This window comes from Protopterus annectens, chromosome 17.part0 (assembly GCF_019279795.1).
Source record: "Protopterus annectens isolate FY-2018-M chromosome 17.part0, PAN1.0, whole genome shotgun sequence".
NCBI classification, from domain to species: Eukaryota; Metazoa; Chordata; order Ceratodontiformes; family Protopteridae; genus Protopterus; species Protopterus annectens.
The window spans coordinates 585,111,477-585,133,493 of record NC_056751.1 but is presented as its reverse complement, the minus strand read 5'-3'; the positions used below and the strand labels follow the sequence as shown (position 1 = coordinate 585,133,493).

Here is a 22,017-nt window from a genome sequence, read left to right as displayed (position 1 = left end):
TCCAGCCTATTCCAGTGTTGGGCATTTTCAAACTCAGCCCTTAAAGTACACAAAAATGTCAAAACCTTTACCCTCCTACATTTACAGTGGTTGGGCTGAATCTCTGTTGAACTTCAGGCACTTACAGTAGTGCTTCAGGCTGACGGCTTCTCACAAACATTAGAAATGCTGCCATTTCAGGTGTTGCTTCTTTGATGTCAAAGTGAACCCTTAAGATTCAGTGCTTTAAACATCAAAGATACAAACTTTTTCCACAATGAACATCAGCATCAGGATTTTAAATGTGTGAGAAGCAGATAAGAAAAGGCTGAGGCATTAATTAGGCCTACTTTTTTTGGTGTGGAATATGACATAGTGTCACATTGCAGGGCACTTGCCTTGCCCCCAAAATACAAGCACTTTTAATTTAAAAAAAAAAAAATTAAATTATTTTGGAAGGAAAATGCAATCCCAGTCACAAACCCACTGAAGAGGATTTCCAGTGTTAGATCTTTGTAATACTGAACAGCTTTAGAATTTTGTAATAAACTACCATCTGTGAATAAGCCAGCACAAAAGATCAAAGCACTTTAAAGTGATTCACAGTGCAACGTCATAACACATTTTTTCCCTCTTTCTAAGATGACATTCCACCCTAAACAGCAAAAAATAAAAAAGGCATCCCTTAGCTACAGCATGCCTAAAGAAAAAGTCCAAAAGAAGTGGTAGCAGTTCAAAGAAGATGCTGTCACTGTTTAGTGGCTACTGAATTCTGAAGTGTCAAGTTCACAAACCCACCATTACCTACTGTTGCAGTTGCTGATCTCAATATAAACTGTAGCTTGTGATGCATATCAAGACACACAGCAAAATCCATAATTTACTGGGGGAAGAGTGAATCTAGGCTTCGTAATCTATTCTATTTACTATATGACACTGGGCCACTAGAATTAACTTTAGTCCCAAATGTGACAAATACCAAAATACAGGACAGCAATACTATTAGGGTATACAACCTAAAGTGTGGCTCTGATGGCAAAACAGGGCTCATAAGCATCAAAAATATCATGGTACGCAATGCATTTAATACAAGGATAAAAATCAAGGTACTTACCACATTACTAAGTGCGTTCATATCACAGAAGTGCTCCACTAGGAGTCTGCATGCATCCTTCACACCCCAGTGGGCAGCAGCATGAAGTGGAGTCCAGCCATCTTTATCCCGCACGTTTACATCATACCCAGCCTGCAAGAGCAGCCTAAAATAAAATAACTGCAATTAACCTTGGTCTCATTAGTAAGAATCAAAGTTCTTCTTGTTTCAGTACAGGGGAGGTGAGCTGGTAAAGGAACAACTCATCCCCAACAAATCTGTATAATCCTCCATATATGACCAACAACATATTTTCCACCAATATCCAAAGAAAAACAACTTTCATAAGGAGACATTTTCAACTACAAAACCCACTACTATAAAGAAATATCACAGACTAGAATGTGGACACATGTCCTGCCATGACACCTAGAAAATACCATTCTTATGCATTTTTGCTGGCTGGGCTAAGAAAGAACAGTTGTGTAAAATCTTACCATAACCATAGATGTCCTTCTCTTCCATGTTGCAGTATTCCAAACTCTTGGGTTATCCTCTCTTGCTACCAGAACATCCGGCCAGTATACAAAAGCTTCTAGTTACTGCAAGGTATGTGGGACATCTGACACTGGCTAAGGAAACGTGGGCCATAAAAATGGCATCTGCACATACCACACCTCGGAAATGAGTGCCCCAGTCGGACCCCAGGATAACTATTAGTCCAGTGCCATCCAAGAAGGGACAGTTTAGCGAAGGAGGAGGGGGGATACTGCAACATGGAAGAGAAGGATATCTATAGTTATGGTAAAATTTCACACAACTACTCTATGTCCTTCTATTCTTACGTTGCAGGATTCCAAACCCTTGGGTGAGTGCCAAAGCCCAAAGGGAACAAGAGGGTGGAGACTTGGAACTGTCTTTTTAGGAATCCATGGAGGATTGCCCTGGCAAATCCCACCCTAGATTTGGAAATAAGGTCCAATCTGTAATTTTGGCAAAGGTCTGGAATGAGGTCCACATAGCTGCTTCTAAAATAGAGACAGTGTCCAGCTCCTTAAAGAAGGCTACAGATTAAGCCATATCTCTAGTGGAATGAACCTTAATCTTGCATCCCAAGGATTTACCATGATGTGAGCAGCAGAAGGGAATTGCCCTGAGATCCAGGCAGAAATGGTCTGCTTTGTCACTGCTTTCCTCAGAGCCCTGGGATGAAAGGATACAAACAACCGGTCTAATTTCCTGAAAAATTTTACCTTGACAAGACCAAGTCTATGCTGACTGCGAACATCAAGAGCGTGTAAGACTATCACCATCATTTTGTGGATGAGGGAAGAAGGTGGGGAGATGAACAGCTTGGTTTAAGGATAACTCAATGACTACTTTGGGCATGAAGGAAGGATTGGTCCCAAGGGTTACTCTGTCCTTGTGGAAGGTGAGAAAAGGGGAAAAAGCCATGAATGCCTGCAGCTCTGACACTCTTCTGGCTGATGTCAAGGCTACCAGGAGTACAGTTTTCCAAGTGCAGTGTTTCAGAGAGGCCTTAGAAGCTGGTTCAAAAGGGGACACCGTGAGCTTGTCGAAAACATAGTTCAGATCCAATAATGGTGGAATAGGTTTCCTGGGGGGGGGGGGGGCTGAGATGCAGCACTCCCTTCAGGAATAACTTTACAGGCAATCAAGATGCCAAAGGAGGATCCAGAGGCAGACATGCTGAAATGACAGCAAGGTGGGCCTTAACAGGGGAGTATGCAAACCTTGTCTGCAATAGTTCACACAGGTATGACAGTACCAAGGGGACATCACCAGAAAAGGGGTCTGTCTTCGTAAACACCACATAGGTTCATAGGTGTGTACTAGGCCAACGGCCCTGGAGCCTTTAAAGCCTAGCCCATAGAAATGTCCTGGCATCATGCAGACGTTAGTTCCAGGTGCCTCTATCAAGTACAGCCACTGGAGAGATCCCCAGGGTAAACTATTTCCCATCCACTCATCAAGATTTCTCTTGAAAAGGGACAGTGAGGTGCTCTGCTTGACGTGTACGGGAAGTCTATTTCACAGCACAGGCAGTCTCTGGGTTATGAACCTGTCCCTCCAGCAATTTCTGCTGATTGTGGTAATGAGGTTGAGGTCCCTGGAGCGTGTGGTGCAGAGGGATTGGGATTTCTTTAGGTGTAACATTTCTAACAGGGCTGGATCAAGCATGGCTTTGTAAGTCAAGCAGAGATCGCCTCTTAACAGATGATAAGAGACAGAGAAAAACTGGAGTTTTTTTTTTTTAAGTCTGTCCATGTAAGACATGTGTTTAAGGCTTAGGATCCTCTTCATGAGGTACTTTTGTGGCCTTTCTAGCTGTTGCAGGTGTTTGGTGAGGTACATGCCAAATGGGGCATGTACATGGAGAATCTTTTCCACTTAAACAAATAAGATCTCCTGGTATTAGGCTTCCTGGCCTCCTGCAGGACTGCGAGTACGTCCTCATGGTAAAGGTGTCTGTAAGGGATAATAATTCTATCACCCACAGGGTAAGGTTCAAAGACTGTAGGCGAGGATGGAGTAGGGATCCCTTGACCTGTGTGAGAAGGTCCACTCTGTGAGGTAACTTGTGGTGATTGCCCCTGGTAAATGCAGGAGGAGGGGGAACCGATGCTTGTCTTGGCCAAGAGAGAGTCACCAACCAGATTTTTTTTGAAACATCCCATTCCAGGAGATTGAAAAGGCCAAGGGGCTGGGTAGCCTGGTGCAAAATAATGAAAGTTGTCTGTTCAGAGGGGACGCAAACAGATGTATCTGAGGTGTACCCTATTTGTGGACTATGTCCAAGAACACATCCCTGTGGAGCAGCCATTTGTGGGACTGTGACATGGACCTGCTCAAGGTGTCTGTCTGGGTGTTCTGATCTGAAAGGATATATACTGCCTACAGAGAGACCCCCCCGCTGGGCTGCAAGCGCCCAAACTTGAAGAGCTAGTCTGCACAGAAAGTAAGATTTAGTCCTGTCCAAGTAAAATCTATGTTGTCTGTGAACGTCCATGGAATGCAATATTCGTTCCCCTTTGTTCTGTGGATTAGAAAAGAAGGTTGGCAAATGAATGGACTGATTAAAGGTCACACTGGATACCATCTTGGGCATGAAGGAAGGATTGGTCCTGAGGGATACCCTGTCTGCATGAATGATGAAAGGCTCCACTGCCATGAGAGCCTATAATTCAGACACCCTTCTTGCTGAAGTGATGGCTAGAAGGAAGGCTGTTTTCCAAGAAAGGAATTTTACTCTGCATTTGCAGCTGGCTCAAAGGGAGGTAGAGTGAGCTTTTCCAGTACAAAGTTAAGGTCCCAGGCTGGAGTAGAGACTCTCCTGGGTGGTCTTAAGTTTTTGGCCCCTCTGAGGAACTGCTTCAGTAGTGGATCAGAGAAGAGGGGTGGTTCTGCATTGTAATGAGCTGAAATGGCTGAGGCATGAATTTTGATTGAGGAAAGGCCTTTGTGAAGCATCTCAGTTAAGTACTGAATAATCTGAGGTAAACTGGGCGCTGCTGCACCCATCCCCTGAGTGTGGCTCCAGGAACAGAATCTTTTCCATTTTTCAGCATAGGATTTTCTAGTACTAGGCCTCCTTGCCTCCAGAATGACATCCATCACTTGCTTACTGAGGGGTGGTAATGAAGAGATCAGGTAATTAGCCAGGCTGCAAGGTTCAGGGTTTGAAGATGAGGGTGCAGAATCTGGCCTTCCTGCTGGGACAGTAGGGCAGGGGTCTGAGGCAGGTGCCATAGTGTCAGCAGTGAGACACTGTGCAAGAGGGGGTACACCAGTGTTGGCTTGGCCAGTCTGGTGCAATCAGTATTCTCCTTGGTTTGTCCTGTTTGATCTTTAGTAGTACCTTGGAGAGGAGAGGCAGAGGGGGAAAGGTATAAACTGATAGGTTTTTCCAGGTGAAGGACAGGGCATCCACTTTCCAAGCTTGTTTGTGGGAGTCCTTGTGCAGAATTCGTCCAATTGGTAGTTCTGGGGGGAGGCAAACAGGTCTATCTCTGGGCTCCCCCATTTGTTTCTCAACATGTTGAATATCTTTGGTTCCAGTTTCCACTCGTGCGAGTCCATGAGATTTCTGCTTAGGACGTCTGCCAGTGTATTTAGCTTTCCTGGCATGAAATGAGCCTGTAGGTGCACTTGGTAGCTCAAGGCTGTGTTCCACAGAGCCATGGCTAGTCTGCAGAGAGGATATGAGTGGGTTCCTACCCGCTTGTTTATGTACCACATAACAATGGTGTTGTCCACCTTTACCAATAATTGTCCTGGAAGAATGTGGTCCTTGAAGACTGTCAGAGCATTCTGTACAGCTAACATTTCTTTTTGATTGATATGCAGGTGAATTTGACTTTAGTTCCATTTGCCCTGAATGCACTTCCCTGTCAAGTGAGCCCCCCATGCAGCTTCTGTTGTTAGGGTTTGGGGGGTAGGGTGAATGGCAGTCCCTTGTTTTGGTGGCAGGCCTCTGCCCACCAAAGGAACTCTTATCTGTAGACAAGGTATGATCGGAATCATTGATTCTAGATCCTGAGAATGTTGACACCACAGGCTTTTTAGATACCATTGTAGTTTCCTCATATGCAGTCTTGCATATGGAATTAGTAGAATACAGGAGGCCATGAACCCCAGGGTTTGCAGTATTTTCCTTACAGATAGCTGGGTCTTTGTGGCCTGTAGTTTGAAGTAGGCTGCCCAATGAACTTGTTTCTCTGGCGTAAGGTAGGCCCAAAGGTGTATTCAAGCTTGCTCCCAGGAATATAATTTGTTGGCAGGGTACAATATGTGATTTATTTTCGTTTAAGGTGTACCCCAAAGAAGTTAGCAATTTCTTTACAAATGTCAGATGATTTTATAGTATGTCCTGGCTTTTTGCATAAATTAGACAATCGTCTAGGTATGGGTATACTTGAATATTTCTTTGCCTGCAAAATGTAATGACTGGAGCTAGGCACTTTGTGAATACCCTGGGCACAGTGGATAAGCCAAAGGGCAGTGCAGAAAAATGATGGTGCATGTAGCCTGCTTTGAAGCGTAGGTATCTTCTGCAAGATTCCCTTATTGGGATGTGCAGGTAGGTTTCCTTTAAATCCAGTGTTGCCAACCAGGCATCTTTGCCTAGTATAGGAAGCAGATGATGAAGAGTTAGCATCTTGAATTTTGGGATTACCAAAAATGCGTTTAGGATAGACAGGTCCATGATAGGACGCCAGGAATTGTCTTTTCTGGGTACCAGAAAAAGTCTCGAGTAGAAACCTTGTCCCCATTCTTCTTCTGGGACAGGTTGAATAGCCCTGATGCTTAAAAGAGAGAACTTGCTTTTGAGCCTCTGCCCACTGATTTGGGGGTAGATCTGGCCAACCGTTTGGGGTCGGTAAGGAGAGGAAGTGGAATCTGTATCCTTGGAAAACTATATTAAAACCCATTTGTCCTGGGTAATGAGTTCCCAATTTTTTGCCTGCAGGGCAATCTTTAGCCCTAAAGGAGCAGTCAGTTGAGAAGTGCTTGGAAGTTTTCAAGTTAAGTCATTGAGACAGCTTACCATAGGGGGGAGTCTTACTACTCCCTGATTTGGAAGTGGGAGCCCCCCATTGCTTAGTCCTGTGCGTACCCTGGGACCGAAGCCTGGGTGCTCTGCTGGTTCTGCGTTTGAACTGAGAAGGCCTTGAAGAGGCAGGAAAGGACCAATTTTTTGAGGGCCAATGCCTACTAAATCTAGGAGGCAGTACTTGTAAGAAATCTTTAACCGTTTGCATAGATTTAGCTTTTTCCTCCATCTTAAGAAATTCTTCTGCTATGTCGCCAAACAGGTGGTCCTGATTTTAGGGAGCATCCAGTAATTTAGTTTTAACATGACCTGGCAAAGATTTCTCCTTAAGCCAAGTATGCCTTCTAAGTACAGATGCGGTGACAGCAGCCATGCAAGATGTCTCTAGTGAATCAAAACCACATTGCAAAGTATGTTTTCCAACCTGTTCAGCAGAATGCATTAAATTCTGTAAATCCTTATTTTCAGCACAACCAGGAATCAACATCGTTTTCTGTTTAAGCAATCCACTAATATGCTGCTGATATTTTAACATATGAAACTGACAATTTAAGGCCCTGATGGCCAAGGCTGCAGAGGTGTATATCTTCTTACCCCATCTATCCAGGGCCCTGGAATCTCTATCAGAGGGGGTAGGATTTTTAGCAGTAGTAGCCTTAATGCCCTTGGGTCCCTGTGAAATGGTCTCAGGATCCGCAGTAGGATTTTTAAAAAATAGCATGAGAATCAGGAACCCTGTAATATCGATCATTTTTTTGGAGCAGGAGGTAAAGAGTCAGGGGCCACAGGAGGGATAGCTAAAGGCCTGCGTTGAGGCAGGAGTAAGAAATCTCTAAACCTCTTTTTAGAAACAGTAATCCTGGCTTTCCCAGTGAAAATGCTCCCTAAGAGTATGCAAGGTTTCACCAAAAGAAAAATCCTCCGGGGGAGAAGCAGAGGGAATAGAGTCCTCTGCATCAAAATCCTCATAGGTAGATCAGGTTAAATCCTGGTCATCAGAGGAGACAGAAATTTCAGAGTCCTGGTCAGAAGTATTATAAGTAAATTCGGTCCTAGGTCTCAGAGGGGGAAGGCTGGCTTCCCCTGATTAAAGTAATAAGGTCTTCAGCCATTCTTATTTGTTTTTTAGGTATAGAGGCCTGACCATGCAGTCTGGGCATCGGTTTCCTAGGCATGGTTCGAGTTTTAGGCCTAGAAGACTGCGTCGGTTTAATATGCAAGTCAGTAGACCTGAATACACCCTCAGAAGCCGGTGCCTGCACAGCGGCTCCGGATCCATCCATGGTAGAGACATCCGCAGGTTCCACAGTTTAAGCATCACACGGCATACCGGACTCCGAATGGGTCTCAATAGAGGCCTGCGAATCTGAAGTAGCGGGTATAAAGGGCTGCGAAAGCGCTTCACTGAGTACCAGCGAACTGACAACTAGCTTAGGAGAAGAGTCGTTGGCAGCTTTGGACCTAGGCGACCTGTCTCTGTATCATTGCGTTTTATCGGAATGTCCGTAGTCGGGTGGCTTACCAAAGACATATCTGGATAATTGAACCAAGTAACAAAATATTTAGAAGCGAGAATGTAGAGACGACGAATAGTTCATTGTTTAAATAAGGCACAAAACCAACAGCGAGGTACGTCGTGGTCAAGGCCTAGGCAAGGAATACAGTACGAATGAAAATCTTTATGAGGTATTTGCTTTCCACAAGAAATACAATTGACTTTTACTGACATCGGTTTAGAGCAAGAAAAAAAGTTTCCCCAATGGGGTACTTAGCTTTAGTTTAAGACTTCGGTTCTAAAACTCGAAAATGAAAATTTCAGGAGTCGGCCGACCAGCACTTGCGAACTGCTTCTGCTTCATGCACCGCACAGCAAGAAAGACTGATGTAATGGCGTCGGCTGCATGCTTTATACCCCTGACTACCTGACGTCACGGAAGATGAGACAGCAACCGACGCAGGACCCAAGACTTTGATAATTAGGCTGACTGAGGGCTACTGCAAGCAGATAACCCAAATGTGATGACTGCAACAGTGAAATACAAAGATCATCATAAGAAGGTGCTTGATGTCTTGCAATTCCTTACCCTTTTCTTGTAGGTTTTTGAAAAGGTCTGCTGACTGTTTAACCAAACAATAAGTTCGGGTCTAGAGGAGCATCTAAGATTTTAGACTTGAAGTCATCCGTTAAGTGTTGTAGGTGTAGCCATGAATATCACTGAAGTACAGAGGCAGAGGCTGCAAACCGTGCAGAGGCCGATGCATCATCACAACTACATCTAATGGAATTGTCTGGCTACTTGGGCAGCCAGAGACAATTTATATGCTACGTCAGATTTAGTGGGGCAGTCTGGAGTAACAGCCAGCAGAGTAGAGGCTTGGGAGAGAAGGTCCAGAGCATATTTGGTCATATGGGTTTGACAGTTGATGGCTCTGAAGGCTAGTGTGGAAGAGGTGTAAACCTTCTTCCAAATTCTATCCATAGTTTTACTGTCTTTATCAGTAGGTAAGAGAGAGGCAGAGGGAATCAGTCCGGATTGTTTGTCTGGTGATACTGCAGTCACAGTAGGGTCTGCCAGGGGTGGTTTGACTAGGAAATTCTGGTCATCGGCCACTTTGTAAAAGCGACCTGGCCTCTTAGGGGCAGGAGGTTGAGAGTCTGGGGTCTTGTATGCTGAGGAAAAGGCATCTAAATAAGCAGGGATGACAGGAGGTATGGCAGAAGGGGAGATTCCACCTGCAGTAATTCAAAATATCCGAGTTTCAGACATTAATGAGGGGTCCCATTTGAAGTATTCCTTCATTTTTCTAATGATCCAAAGGTGATATCCTCTTCGATGGATTCTTCACTTGGGGAGTAACATTCCAGAGGAGAGGCTATGTGGAAGGCATACGAGATGGTTTCATTTGAAGATGAATAATAAGTCTCTTGCTCTTCCCTGTCTTGAGTAGTGGTAGGAGGAAGAGGAGACAGAAGCAGGCCTAGGGCTGAGAAGAGGTAGGGTAGATGGAGAAAAGGCTGTGGGCCTCAGGGCCATGAAGGTCTGCATTAAAGATGAGGTAAAGGACTGCCAATCAGGTAGGCTTTCAGAGAGTGCAACCAGATATTTGGTTTTCGGTTTCTTTTTTTAACGGAGTTGCCTTAGGTGAAGGCCTGGAATCTGGTGCATGGCTAAGGGTGTCAAGAGGAGGTATCTCAGTCGGAGGCCTGGCTGTGTCTGGTTCCCCCTCGACATTGGTTGTAGCCAATATCTGAGTAAGCTTCATGGACGTGCCAGTCGTCAACTGAGAAGCAGCTTCCTCGAAGGTTGCCAAAGTAGACAAATCTGATGTACGTCCCTCAACTCCTAAATCGGCAGCTGGCGGGGCATCCGAAAGAGGAGAGGCAGTGAAAGTGGGCCTAGGAATCTTGGCCTTCTTCCATGGAGATTCAGTTGGAACTTCCGAAATGGGATCCATCCTCATCACTAATTTTTCAAGTCAATGATTTGCTAGGTATAGATCAATGGCAGCCAGATGGCTATGTAGGGTCTTACGTACAAAAGGTCAGCAGATTGAGCAAATGGTATGGTCGTGCTCTCGGCCTAGGCAAAAAACACAATGGTTGTGTGCATCTTTATGTGGTATCTGGCGCCCCACTGACATTTACCCTTTTTAGCTGACAATGGCTAAAGGTTAATACAGCAAACCAAGTTTTAGCTAGAAGTCATTAAAGAATCCTCCCCCCTTCATGGGGTTTTTAGCTTTTAGACATTTGGCAGTGACGGAGCGAAGCACATGATGAGACGGCCGTCTGCGGCTGAAAAGTTCGGAGGTCTGTGCGTGCAGACATCACATTTAAGGCCCCAGGTTTATGGCCCTGAGTGTGACATCCCACACAACTACAGCAGCCAAGGTGAAGCTTTTGCATAGGAGCCGATGTACGGGTCCACCTGAGGTGGAAATCCCACACCAAGAATACTGTTACATAGGAACAGAAGGAGATTATTTGAATCCCTTCAGTCCTGCAGTAGGCAATCACTGGTGCCAAGCACTTGGTGAAGACCCTTGGTGCTGTAGAAAGTTCAAAGGGCAAGGCAGAGAACTGAAAGTGTGAGAAGCCCACAGAGAAGTGTAAATATCTCCTGTAGTTGGGCCTTAAGGGGATGTGCAGGTAGGCATCATTGATGTCCAAACTGGCTAGGAATCCCTGAGGTAAAAATCAAGGGGAAAAGGGTCTGCAGAGTAAGCATTCAAAAGGTGGGCACTTGCAAGAAAAGAATGAATTGGGACAGACCTAGGATAGGTCTCCAGGGACCAACCTTTCTTGGGACTAGGAAGAGGCTTGAATAGAAACCCCTTCCCTTTTCTGTCATAGGGAAAGATTGGATTGTTCCTTGGGCAATAAGACTGTCTATGACTGGTTGAAAAAGAGAAAGATGTATTTTGGGTGGCTGAGGAATGCCCCTCAAGGAAGGTGTTGCGATCCAGGTCATGAAATGGACAAGATTCACCTGTCTGAGGTAATGTTTTTCCAAATAGGGAGACAGTGAGAGAGCCTTAGGGATGGTGAATGGTATCGAGAGGTTTGAGCAGTAATGGCAGGTAGTCAAAGACTACCTGCCCTGTCCTGAAACTGAGGCTGCTGAGCTGGGGTCTGAGCAGGTCTGGAAGAAGTTTGTTGCTTCCTGGTGCTCTTTCTGCCCCTGGAAAGAGGTAGAGGAGCAAAAATGTTTTCTTATAAATTGTGTTTTGGAGGGGTAATTCCTGTGGAATTTGGGGATAGGAGAAACAGGTGCTTCAGGACCTGTAACTCCTTCCTCTTCTGTTATAGATTTTTGAATAACTCAGCCACCTTTGACCCAAAGAGGGCAGAGTTATCCAGAGGCATGTCCAATAGTTTTGCCCTAATGTCATCAGATAAGAGCTGTAACCTTAACCAGGAATATCTTCTCAAGACATAGGCAGATGCAACAGATCTGGCAGAAGCTTTAGCAGCATCACAACTGCATCTAATGGACTGCCTTGTGACCTGAGAAGACAGAGATAGTAGGCTGGATATGTGTCTTGGCAAGAGAGTCAGGGATCTCAGACAAAAGCTTAGTGGCCTGGCCTAAAAGGGCTGGGGCATATTTTGACATACGAGTTTGGTAATTTACTGCCCTGAATGCCAGGGTAGCTGAGGTACAAGCCTTTTTCCCCAAAGCGCTCCATGGCCTTACTATCTGTAGTTTTGAAGGCTTATCAGCTAAAATTGATACAGTGCCAGGGTCTGCAACAAGGCATTTAATAAGAAATTTGCCCCCCCCCCTCAGCGACCTTGTAGAATCTTGTCAGGCCTTCAAGGGGCATGGGGCTGTGAATCAGGGTTCACAGAGGCTGCATTAAAAGCATCCAAAAATGCTGGCAAGACTGGAGGGAAAGCTGAAGGAGCAGGAGTGTCCATTTGCAGAAGTTTGTAATACCTTTTTTGTACCTCTGACATCTCAGTGGCATTCCACTTAAACAACTCCCCACATGCCTTTTAACTGCATTATCCTCACTTTTACCATTATTTACTAACTGTCAGTCTTTCTAACACAAACAGCAGTAATCATTGTGACAAGCCTCAAAAGGTTCGTAGGCCAAAAAAAAAAAAAAAAATCTTTGCTGGCAGACTCAAGAAACAACATTCAGGCATGGAAGTCTACAACCACAATACACCTATCATGACGCATCTACACTCACAAATGCAATGAGCAATGGACATACAATCCACCTACAAATGGTACAGTGCACCTAACCTGACTAACAGATATAACAAAAGATATCTGGCTCTAGTGATGGAGCATGTGAAAAACTACCACCACAGTCAAACTGCGTAAGATGCTATCAAAACAAAATAATCAGTCACAAAGGACATAAGTTTAGTCAGCTGAATAGCCTTTCCTATAGCACCTGTCATGTTTCAACAGTTTTATTTTGCAGCTGGTCATATAAAAGCCAAGACATAGAGCTCTCATTTTTTAACGGTGATTCACAAGTGTAAAACATTGACCTGACTTCTCAAAGTTAAACAGTATCTAAATGGAGTTCTGTGAATTAGTCTTTTTCTCAGAGAATACAGACAGTTGCCTTAACTAAATAATGTAAATGTGCTCAATAAATGTATTGTGTATCCTCATTTTATTTAACCGGTGGTGGTGCTGCGGTAGCATTGTCGCCTCCCAGTTAGACATTGCCCGTCCGATTCTCAGAGTGTCTTCTGTGTGGCGACATGCGTGAACGGGCGTTCCTTCATTGAAGGTTGTGCGTTAGGCCCGACAAGCCAGCACGTAAAACTCTACTGCCAATCATTAGCGGACCGGAGTTCCGCTGTGGCGACCCCTAACTGGGAAAAGCTGAAAGACACAAACAAACAAACTTTAGTGTGCTGTACATAACTTTTTTTTTTTTTACTAAAACCTAGTTTTAGGTATCTGCAGCCACACAGAATCACAACTTTATTTGGTATTACAACCACTACAGTTAAATTAAGAGTTAACACAGTAAAGGCCAACCCTCTCTTAATGAAGAATGACTTCAGTGAAACCCTATGAAGGATACCAAGCTAACCAGACAGATTTAGTAAACATTGCCCAATTCAAGAAATAAAATTCTATACGAAGAAGAGCTGGGTATTAGATGAGATGTACTGGTGAAAACATCGGCATGTTGTTTCTAATTCTACTCATTTAAGAAATCTGATGAATTCTAAACTATTTAAATGTCATCACTACTTCTAATAAAAAGGACAAAAAAACATCCCATATTCTTTGTCCAAAAATGAAAATGCATGCAGAGTAGCTCAGACAATGCTGTGCTCTCTGTGAAGTACTAGAAATACACTGGAATGAGACTCTCAGGGAATAGAGGGTAGTCTGGGTGTCAGCTTAGTAAGAGTGGTTAGGCAAGACACAAGCATCAATGCTACAAAGTGGCACTTCAACACATTTTGCTTGGCATTCCACTAAGGACCAGTAAAGAGAGTATTAACATCAGTGAAACTGCATGCTGCTTACTTTTTACAAACTTGAGAAAATGTACAATTTGTTATCGAATGACAAATATGTGCATAACACGCAACTCCTCTCCCACACATAAAACATTTTTTTTTTTACTTTTCTAATGGGTTTTCCTGCAAGCATGTAGAGAATTATAGTCTGTAACTGATGAGAAATGCAGTCAACTATATTAAAACAGATTATAAATGCAGTCAAAGTTTTTCCCATCAATCCACAGACAGTCTGTGTAACCGGCACCTAAACACCTTGAAAGATGTCAACGTAGCAAAGGGTAACCTGCTCTTGACGAAGAATGACTTCACTGAAGTGTCTGTTTGCTTAAAAAAGCTGCTTATCCTTGCCTTGGAGGCAAAATGCAGAGAAAAGTCAAGTTTCAAGACCTTAAATAATTAAGGTTAAAAATAAGACAGGTTACAAGCAGACCATCTGACCCTTCTTTATTACAGACATTTAATCAAGCACACAGTAAATCAAGAATGCTTAGTTTATTTATTATTATTTTATTTATTTATTTTACATTTGTTAACTGGGATGGTCCGACTGGATACATGTCCTTTTTCAGCGGAGGCCCGGGGAGAAAAGCTCCAACAGAGTTACATTCATAATTAGGTACAGTAAATGAGCTGAAAGAACTTAACAAAAACATAGGCTATTTACATACAAGTACAAGACTGCCATTACTATTTCTGAGATTACTACAAATGTAACATTATTAACATATTAGCAAGGACGGTAGGCAGTATAATGACAGAGTTAGACAGGATACATATTTCTTTATCACAGTATACAAAGTACTTATCATCTTAGCTAGTTGTTTATGTTTTAGTTAATGGCACAGAGCTAGTCTGGGTTTGAGCAAGGACATAGCCAGTGTGACTTGAAGTGGAGTTTTAGACTATTTTTGAATTGACTTAGAGAAGTTGCAAGCGTGATGTTATTTGGGAGAGAGTTCCATATTTTACCAGTGGTGTTGGCAAAGCTGGCCACCACCTAGGTTGAGAGATTTAGTTGTTTGGACAAGGAGTCTGTTTGCTGAGCAAGGCAGCTTAGATTGGAGTAGGGAGTCATTAAGTTTTTAGTGCTGGGGTATTCTCAGGTTGTTTAAGGATTTTGAAGGCCTCTATGAGTTGGGACTGGTGAAGAAGGTGTGGAATTCTATCCATCCAAGCTTTTCAGGTTAGTACAGTGGTGTGTTCTGTAGGGTAGGCCTGTAACAAACCTGGCAATGTGATTATAGCAGGATGAGAGCTTGGCCAGATCAGATTTGTTAAGGTGAGTGAGGACAGGAGAGGCATATAGTAGGGTAGAGAGAAGGTGTGAACGGGCTGTGGCTGCCCTGGCATTCGGGTAAGGAAGGCTTTAATTCTATATAGGGTCCCAAGTTTCTTGTTGACTGACTTAATGGCTTGGTTGATATGTATATCAAATCTGAGTTTATTGTCAATGTTTACTCCTAATAGCTTTGTATAGGTGTCTGGGGAGATGATGGTCCCATTATTGGATTTTATAGTGAAGTTTTCAGTCGGAGATCTATTGGTTGGGTAGAAGAGAAGTAACTTGGTTTTGTTTGGATTTAAGATCAGGAGATGGTTGGCAAGCCAGTTTTCGACTTTGGTGAAGCTATGTTGGGTGGTAGTTAGTAGATTTGCAAGAGAGGCATTGGAACATATTATAGTCGAGTCATCTGCATATTGAATGCAGGTGGCTTCAGGGATGACTGTTTGGATGTCGTTTATGAAGACTGAAAAGAGGAGAGGTCCTAATATGGAACCTTGAGGAACTCCTATGGTATCTGGTAGTAGGCAGGAGAGCTTGTTTTGCCACATTACTGCTTGTTGTCTCCCAGTGAGGTAAGCTTGAAACCAGACAAGGGCTGGAGTATCTAGATACAGGGTTTTAAAGTATAGAAGTAACTGATGGTTTACCATAACGAAGGCTTTCGATAGGTCCAGGAAGAGAGCGGAGGATATTTTTATTATTCCGGTTAAGATTAATGTTTTCAGTAAAAGAGAGGAGGGCAGTGGTTGTACTATGATGGGGTCTGAATCCATGTTGAGAGCCTGTGAGTAGTTTATTTTGGGTTAGATAGAGCATTAGTTGGTTGTGCATGCACTTTTCCATAATTTTGGCAAGTGGTGATAGTATGGCTATAGGTCTATAGTTGGATAGTTCTGTGGATGAACCTCCTTTGTGGAGTGGAATAACATAGGATATTTTCCAAATTGAGGGGATTGAGGCCTTGGTTATGGTTCTGTTAATTAGGATTGATATAGGGTAGGCTACGACATCTGCAGCAATTTGCAGGCATTCAGACGGCAGAAGATCGGCTGAAAGGGTGGTTGGCTTCAGTTTTTTCAAAAGGGATCTGATAAAGGATGTGGACACTGGCTGGAAGTTAAAAGAGAGTGGTGAGTCGGGTATAGTGTTTATAGAAGTGTGGGGAGGAGAAAGTTGGTTAGCTAATGACTGGATGGTTTCTGTGAAGAAAGTATTGAATGAATTGGCAATATCTTCTTGGCTCTTGTCAGATAATGTTCCTGGGGTCGGAGTAGTGGATTTGCCTGGTTGGAGAAGTTTATTTATGCCTGCCCAGTACTTTTGAGGGTTATTCTGATGTTTATGTTGCAGACTGTAGAAGTAATTTTTCTTATCTAGTATGATGGCTTTTTTAGTCTCATTTCTAAGTTGTTGGAATTTGATACGATCTAGGGTAGTTTGGTAGTGCCATTTATCCCACGCTTTGTCTCTAGTTGTTATTTTGGTTTTGGTGTCTGTTGTTAGCCAGGGTGCTAGTTGAGTTTTAATTCTTATTGAGCGTTTAGGGGCATGCGAGTCAAGTATAGTAAGGAATGAATTGTTAAATGATGACACTGCCTCATCAAGGGGAAGGAACTTTAGTTTTGTCCAGTTACATGATTTGAGTTCAAGTTGAAATTTAGTTGGGTCAAAGTTTTTCTTGGATCTGATAGACCTATAAATAGGTAAGCTTGTACAATTAATTTTGTCTTTCATGATGTATGTGAGCAGGTGATCACTAAGATCATTAGGGAGAGTTCCAGACATATAGTTCTGGGGATGACTGTTGTTCAGTTTGGCTGAAAAGAAAGTAAATTATCCAAATTCTGTCGGGGGGAATTTGGAGATAATGTATTTTTTTTAGTGGGGGGTTGCAACCATATTTTGACTTTTTAAGATACCCTTCTCAACAGCCGCTTTCTCTTTAGGAGTCCCTGGCAGTCTGCAGTAGTCATTGTTCTAATGAACAACTTTATTTTTAAGCTGCTCAGGGTGAACATTCATGAACAATATAGAAATTCTAGAGTATTCAAAAAAAGGGACCAATTCAAAACTTGGTGTTAGATAAGGTAAGAAACGAATGGAAAGAGCCAACTTTAGCGTATATGTGGTGCAAAGACTATCCCTACTCTGTTCCAGTTCAGAACCAGCTCCTTATGTAACCAGTCTACAGCAGCAAGTAAAGCAATCTAGGTACTTCTACCAAGGGTGAAGACTGACATTTAGAAAAAAGAAAAAGTACAGTTTTGTACCTACCATAAATGTAGATGTCCGAGAGGTATGCATCTGCAGTCCTAACAAATGGGTTGTCCTGGCCTCAGGCAGCCCTTCGGTCGGCCGGATTCCAAAGTCTGGGTCTGGCCTCGGCTGATGTCGCACTTCACCCGACGTCATAGCTGCAGTTCAGCGGGTATAAAGGCATCAGCCGACACCATTTTCCTCAGTGTTTCTTGCCCCAGATGCCAGGTGCCCTCTAGGAAGGCTAAATTTGGATAAATGCAAATGTTTCCAAACAATAGAGAGCAAATAGAAATAAACATGTATATACATATATACAAACAAATACACCATAATAGATTCCCCCAGCTAGCTACAAGATGGGCAAATACTCTAGGAGTTACACAGAGGGGAAGGAGGGAGGGTAATCCTGACTGCAGATGCATACCTCTCGGACATCTACATTTATGGTAGGTACAAAACTGTACTATGTCCTTCAAGGATGCATCTGCAGTCCTAACAAATGGGTAGAATACCATAGCCAAACTGGGGGAGGAGGCACTAAGAGTTTATGGTGTAGTTAAGATCCCTTGCAAAACAGCAGTGGCAAAACCTGCTCGGGATCTGGAGTATAAAGGTAGATTATAATGCTTGGCAAATGTATGCACGGAGCTCCAAGTAGCAGCCTCTAAAATGTCTTTGGTAGCCACTCCTCGTAGGAACGCTGTAGTAGTGGCTGTAGCCCTTGTGGAGTGAGGTCTGATGTTTTCTGGAGTTGCCTTTCCATGAAAAGAGTAACAAAATCTAATGCAATTTCCTATCCATTTTGAGATTGATTGTTTTGAAATTGCTTTTCCTTCCATTCCTGTTGCATATGCTACCAGAAGCTGGTCAGTTTTTCTATTGTTCTTGGTTCTGTCCAGGTAGTAGCGCAATTGTCTGTGTACATCCAAGGTATGCAGCAATCTTTCCCCCCTGTTCTGCGGGTTGGGGAAGAATGTTGGTAGGTGTATTGCTTGGTTTAATGACACCCTGGAGACCACCTTTGGCATAAAGGTAGGATTAGTTCTCATGGACACTCTATCCTGATGGAAGATAAGGAAGGGTTGTACTGCCATTAATGCCTGTAATTCAGAAACCCTTCTAGCTGAAGTGATTGCAAGCAGGAATGCAGTTTTCCAAGATAAGTACTGTAATTCTGCCGTTGCTGCTGGTTCAAAAGGGGGAAGTGTCAACTTTTCTAACACAAAGTTCAAGTCCCATGTAGGCAATGGTGGCTTCCTTGGTGGCTTTACATTTTTAATTCCTCTGAGAAACTGCCTGAGTAGAGGTTGAGAAAAGACTGGAGGATCCATGTTGTATTCTGCTGAAATTGCTGATGCATGAATCTTAATGGAAGAGTAAGACAGACCACTGTGGAAAAGCTCTGCTAAGTATTCCAGGATGTTAGCTATGTTTGCCAATGATGCATCTACTCCTTTTGATGCACTCCAAATGAGATATCTTTTCCATTTAGCTGAATATGTTTTCCTTGTTGAGGGTCTGCGAGCCTCCAAGATAATGTCTTTAACCCTTTGAGATAAATGTGGGTTATTTTGCCTTATGTAATGTTCCAAGCAGCTAGCTGCAGTGTTTTCAAATTTGGATGCAGGATTTTGAAGCTGTTCTGCGTTAGCAGTAGAGGTAGTAGAGGTAGAGGCCATGCGTGTTCCCGGGACATACTCCTCAGTAGCGGGTACCAATGTTGCCTCGGCCAGTCTGGAGCTATCAAGATGATCCTCTGGTGATCTTCTTTGATCTTCAGTAGCACTTTGTACATCAAAGGAAGAGGTGGGAATGCATATGCTGTCAGGTTTTCCCAACTGAAGGATAGGGAGTCCACCTTCCAAGCAAGTGGGTGGTATGACCTTGTGCAGAATTTTTTCAATTGGTGGTTGTGTGGGGATGCAAACAGGTCTATTTCTGGCAGTCCCCATTTCCTTGTGATGGTTTTGAAGATGTCTGGATGTAGCATCCATTCATGGGCATCCGTGGTGGCTCTGCTTAAGATGTCTGCTAGTATATTTTCTTTTCCTGGCACAAATATGGCCTGGAGCTGAATGTTGAGGCTCAGGGCCACATTCGAGAGGTCCATTGCCATCCGGCATAGAGGATATGAATGTGTGCCTCCCTGTTTGTTGATATACCACATAACTGTGGTGTTGTCCGTCCTTATCAGCAAATGACCCTGTTGAAGAAATGGTCTGAATGTCTGAATTGCCTGTTTTACTGCCATCATCTCTTTTTGATTTATGTGTAGGTTCATCTGGTCTTGAGTCCATAAGCCTTGTATGCACTTGTCCACCATGTGTGCCCCCCAACCGAGGTCTGAGGCGTCCGTGGTGATAGTCTGGCTTGGGTGAGGCCTGTGGAAGGGCAGTCCTTTGTTCAATTGACAGGCCTGGGCCCACCACTGGAATTCTTGTTTCAGGCATGGAATTATTGGAATTTGGGTTTCTAGGCTGTGCTTGTGCTGAGACCATAAATTCCTCAGGTACCATTGCAACTTCCTCATATGTAGTCTGGCATGCGGAATTAATATTATGCATGATGCCATGTAACCCAGGGTTTGCATGATTTTCCTTGCTGTAAGCTGGTTCTGCGTTGTTAATGCCATGAAATAGAGTGGTAGCTGCTTCTGTTTTTCTTCTGTGAGGAATGCCATCTGGTTTGATGTGTCCAGTTCTGCACCCAAGAAGGTTATCCTTTGGGATGGTATCAGCCTTGACTTTTTTGTGTTGACTGTGTATCCCAGGGCTTGTAGCAGGTGAATAACCATTTTCAAATCTTTTGTTAATTTGTCTTTGCTGTCCGCTTGTAACAGGCAGTTGTCCAGGTATGGATAAATTTGAATTCCCTGAAGCCTGCAATGAGCAATTACTGATGCCAGGCATTTCGTGAATACTCTGGGTGCAGTAGATAAGCCAAAAGGCAATGCTGAGAATTGATAATGCTCTGATCCTGCAAGAAATCTGAGGTATCTTCTGCAATTTGGTCGCATGGGGACGTGCAGGTATGCCTCCTTGAGATCCAGAGTCACCAGCCAAGACTCCTTGCCCAGCATGGGAAGAAGTTGCTGTAGGGTCAGCATTTTGAATTTTGGAACAATGAGATATGTGTTTAGAGCGGACAGGTCGAGGATAGGTCTCCATTGGTTTTCCTTTCTTGGTACTAGGAAAAGTCTTGAATAAAATCCTTGCCCTTGTTCCATAACCGGTACCTTTTCTATAGCTGTCATCCTTAGTAAGTGGTCTATTTGCTGTAGAGCGTTTGTCCTTTGGTTTGGAGGTAGGTTTGGCATTCCTCTCTTCCTTGGAAGAGTATGGAAGTGAAACCTGTAGCCTTTGTCTATTGTTTGTAAAATCCATTTGTCTCCTGTAATGTAATGCCAATTTACTGAAAATAAGGCTAGCTTTCCGCCTAAGGGTGCTGCCAGTTGTTCCCTGGTAGGCGGTTTCAGAGCCAAGTCACTGTGATTGTCCTGTGGAAGTGGTAGTGGCTGGATCTGTGGCAGTAGTTCTCTGGCTGTTAGGCTGCCACTGACGCCCGTGTAGGCACCTCTGGATTGACCTCTGCCTCTAGGGCATCTATTTCTGCTTCTCTGTGCTCTGGTGGTGTCTGGAAAGGACCAATTCTTGGAAGGCCAGTTCCTACTAAACCTTGGAGGCTGGACCTGTAAGAAATCCTTGACTGTCTGGACAGATTTAGCTTTTTCTTCCACCTTCTTCAACACTTGCTGTGCAGGGGAACCAAACAAACTGTGCTTTTCCATGGGAGCATCTAGAAGCTTTGACTTTACATGGTCTGGTAAGGATTGTTCTTTTAACCATGCATGCCTTCTGATCACTGTACCAGTCATAGCTGATCTAAAGGAAGCCTCCAGTGCATCATAGCCGCATTTTAAGGAATGATTACTGACCTGCTGAGTGTTATGCACCAGATCCTGAAGGGACTTACGGTCCAAAGGCTCAGGCGAGGACAGCTTTTTAGTGAGCTGATCTAACAGAAATTCCTGATACTGAATCATGTGGAATTGACAGTTTAAGGCCCTAGCCGAAAGGGTAGCAGAAGTATAAACGTTTTTACCCCATCTCTCCAATGCCCTAGATTCTCTTTCAGAGGGGAGGGGGTTTTTGGCAGAGGCAGCTGCTACAGCTTTGGGGCCCTGTGAAATGGTTTCAGGATCTGCAATAGGAGCCTTATACAAATGATAATGTGTGTCTGGAACCCTGTAGTATCTGTCGGGCTTAGCAGGGGCCGGAGGCAGTGAGTCAGGGGCAGTACAAGCATCATTAAATGCATCATCCACAACTGTAAGTACTGGAGGAATAGCTAAAGGCCTATTCTGTGGTAAATGTAAAAAGGTCCTAAGCCTTTTCCTAGAGTCTAAAAAATCCTGGCCCTGCCATTGAAATTGTTCCCTCATAGCATGCAAGGTTTCCCCAAAAGAAAATTCCTCAAGGAGAGGCAGAAGGAATGGAATCCTCTGCATCAGAGTCCTCATATGGAGAATAAGGGCCTTCTGGAGGATTTGTATTTTTTGAATCATCAGAGGAGTAATCTGAAGAAACTGGCTCAGGGGGCTCTGCTCTAGGCCTCTTCTCTGGGGGTGGGTGAGAGGCCCTGTAAGAATGAGACTGGGTTCCCCTGATCAAAGAAATGAGATCCTCTGCTAGACTAAGCATTTGAGTACTAGGGCTAGGCCTGTGAGAGGGGGTTTTAGCAGGCACGGCCTTTGAAGATTTAGCTGCTTTAGCCCTGGCAAAAGCCTTAATTGACATGGATGCAGGGGGCCTAGC

At 43.8% G+C, this 22,017-nt stretch overlaps 1 protein-coding gene across 1 annotated transcript in view; it reads right to left on the bottom strand.

Moving 5' to 3' along the window:
* Window positions 1-22,017, bottom strand: part of PPP1R12C (protein phosphatase 1 regulatory subunit 12C) — a gene marked incomplete in the record, with an annotated part of 1,670,410 nt that overhangs the window by 1,421,573 nt on the left and 226,820 nt on the right. The window contains 1 exon segment of the mRNA XM_044059211.1: window positions 1,094-1,238. Within this exon segment, the coding sequence (XP_043915146.1) occupies window positions 1,094-1,238 (145 nt within the window).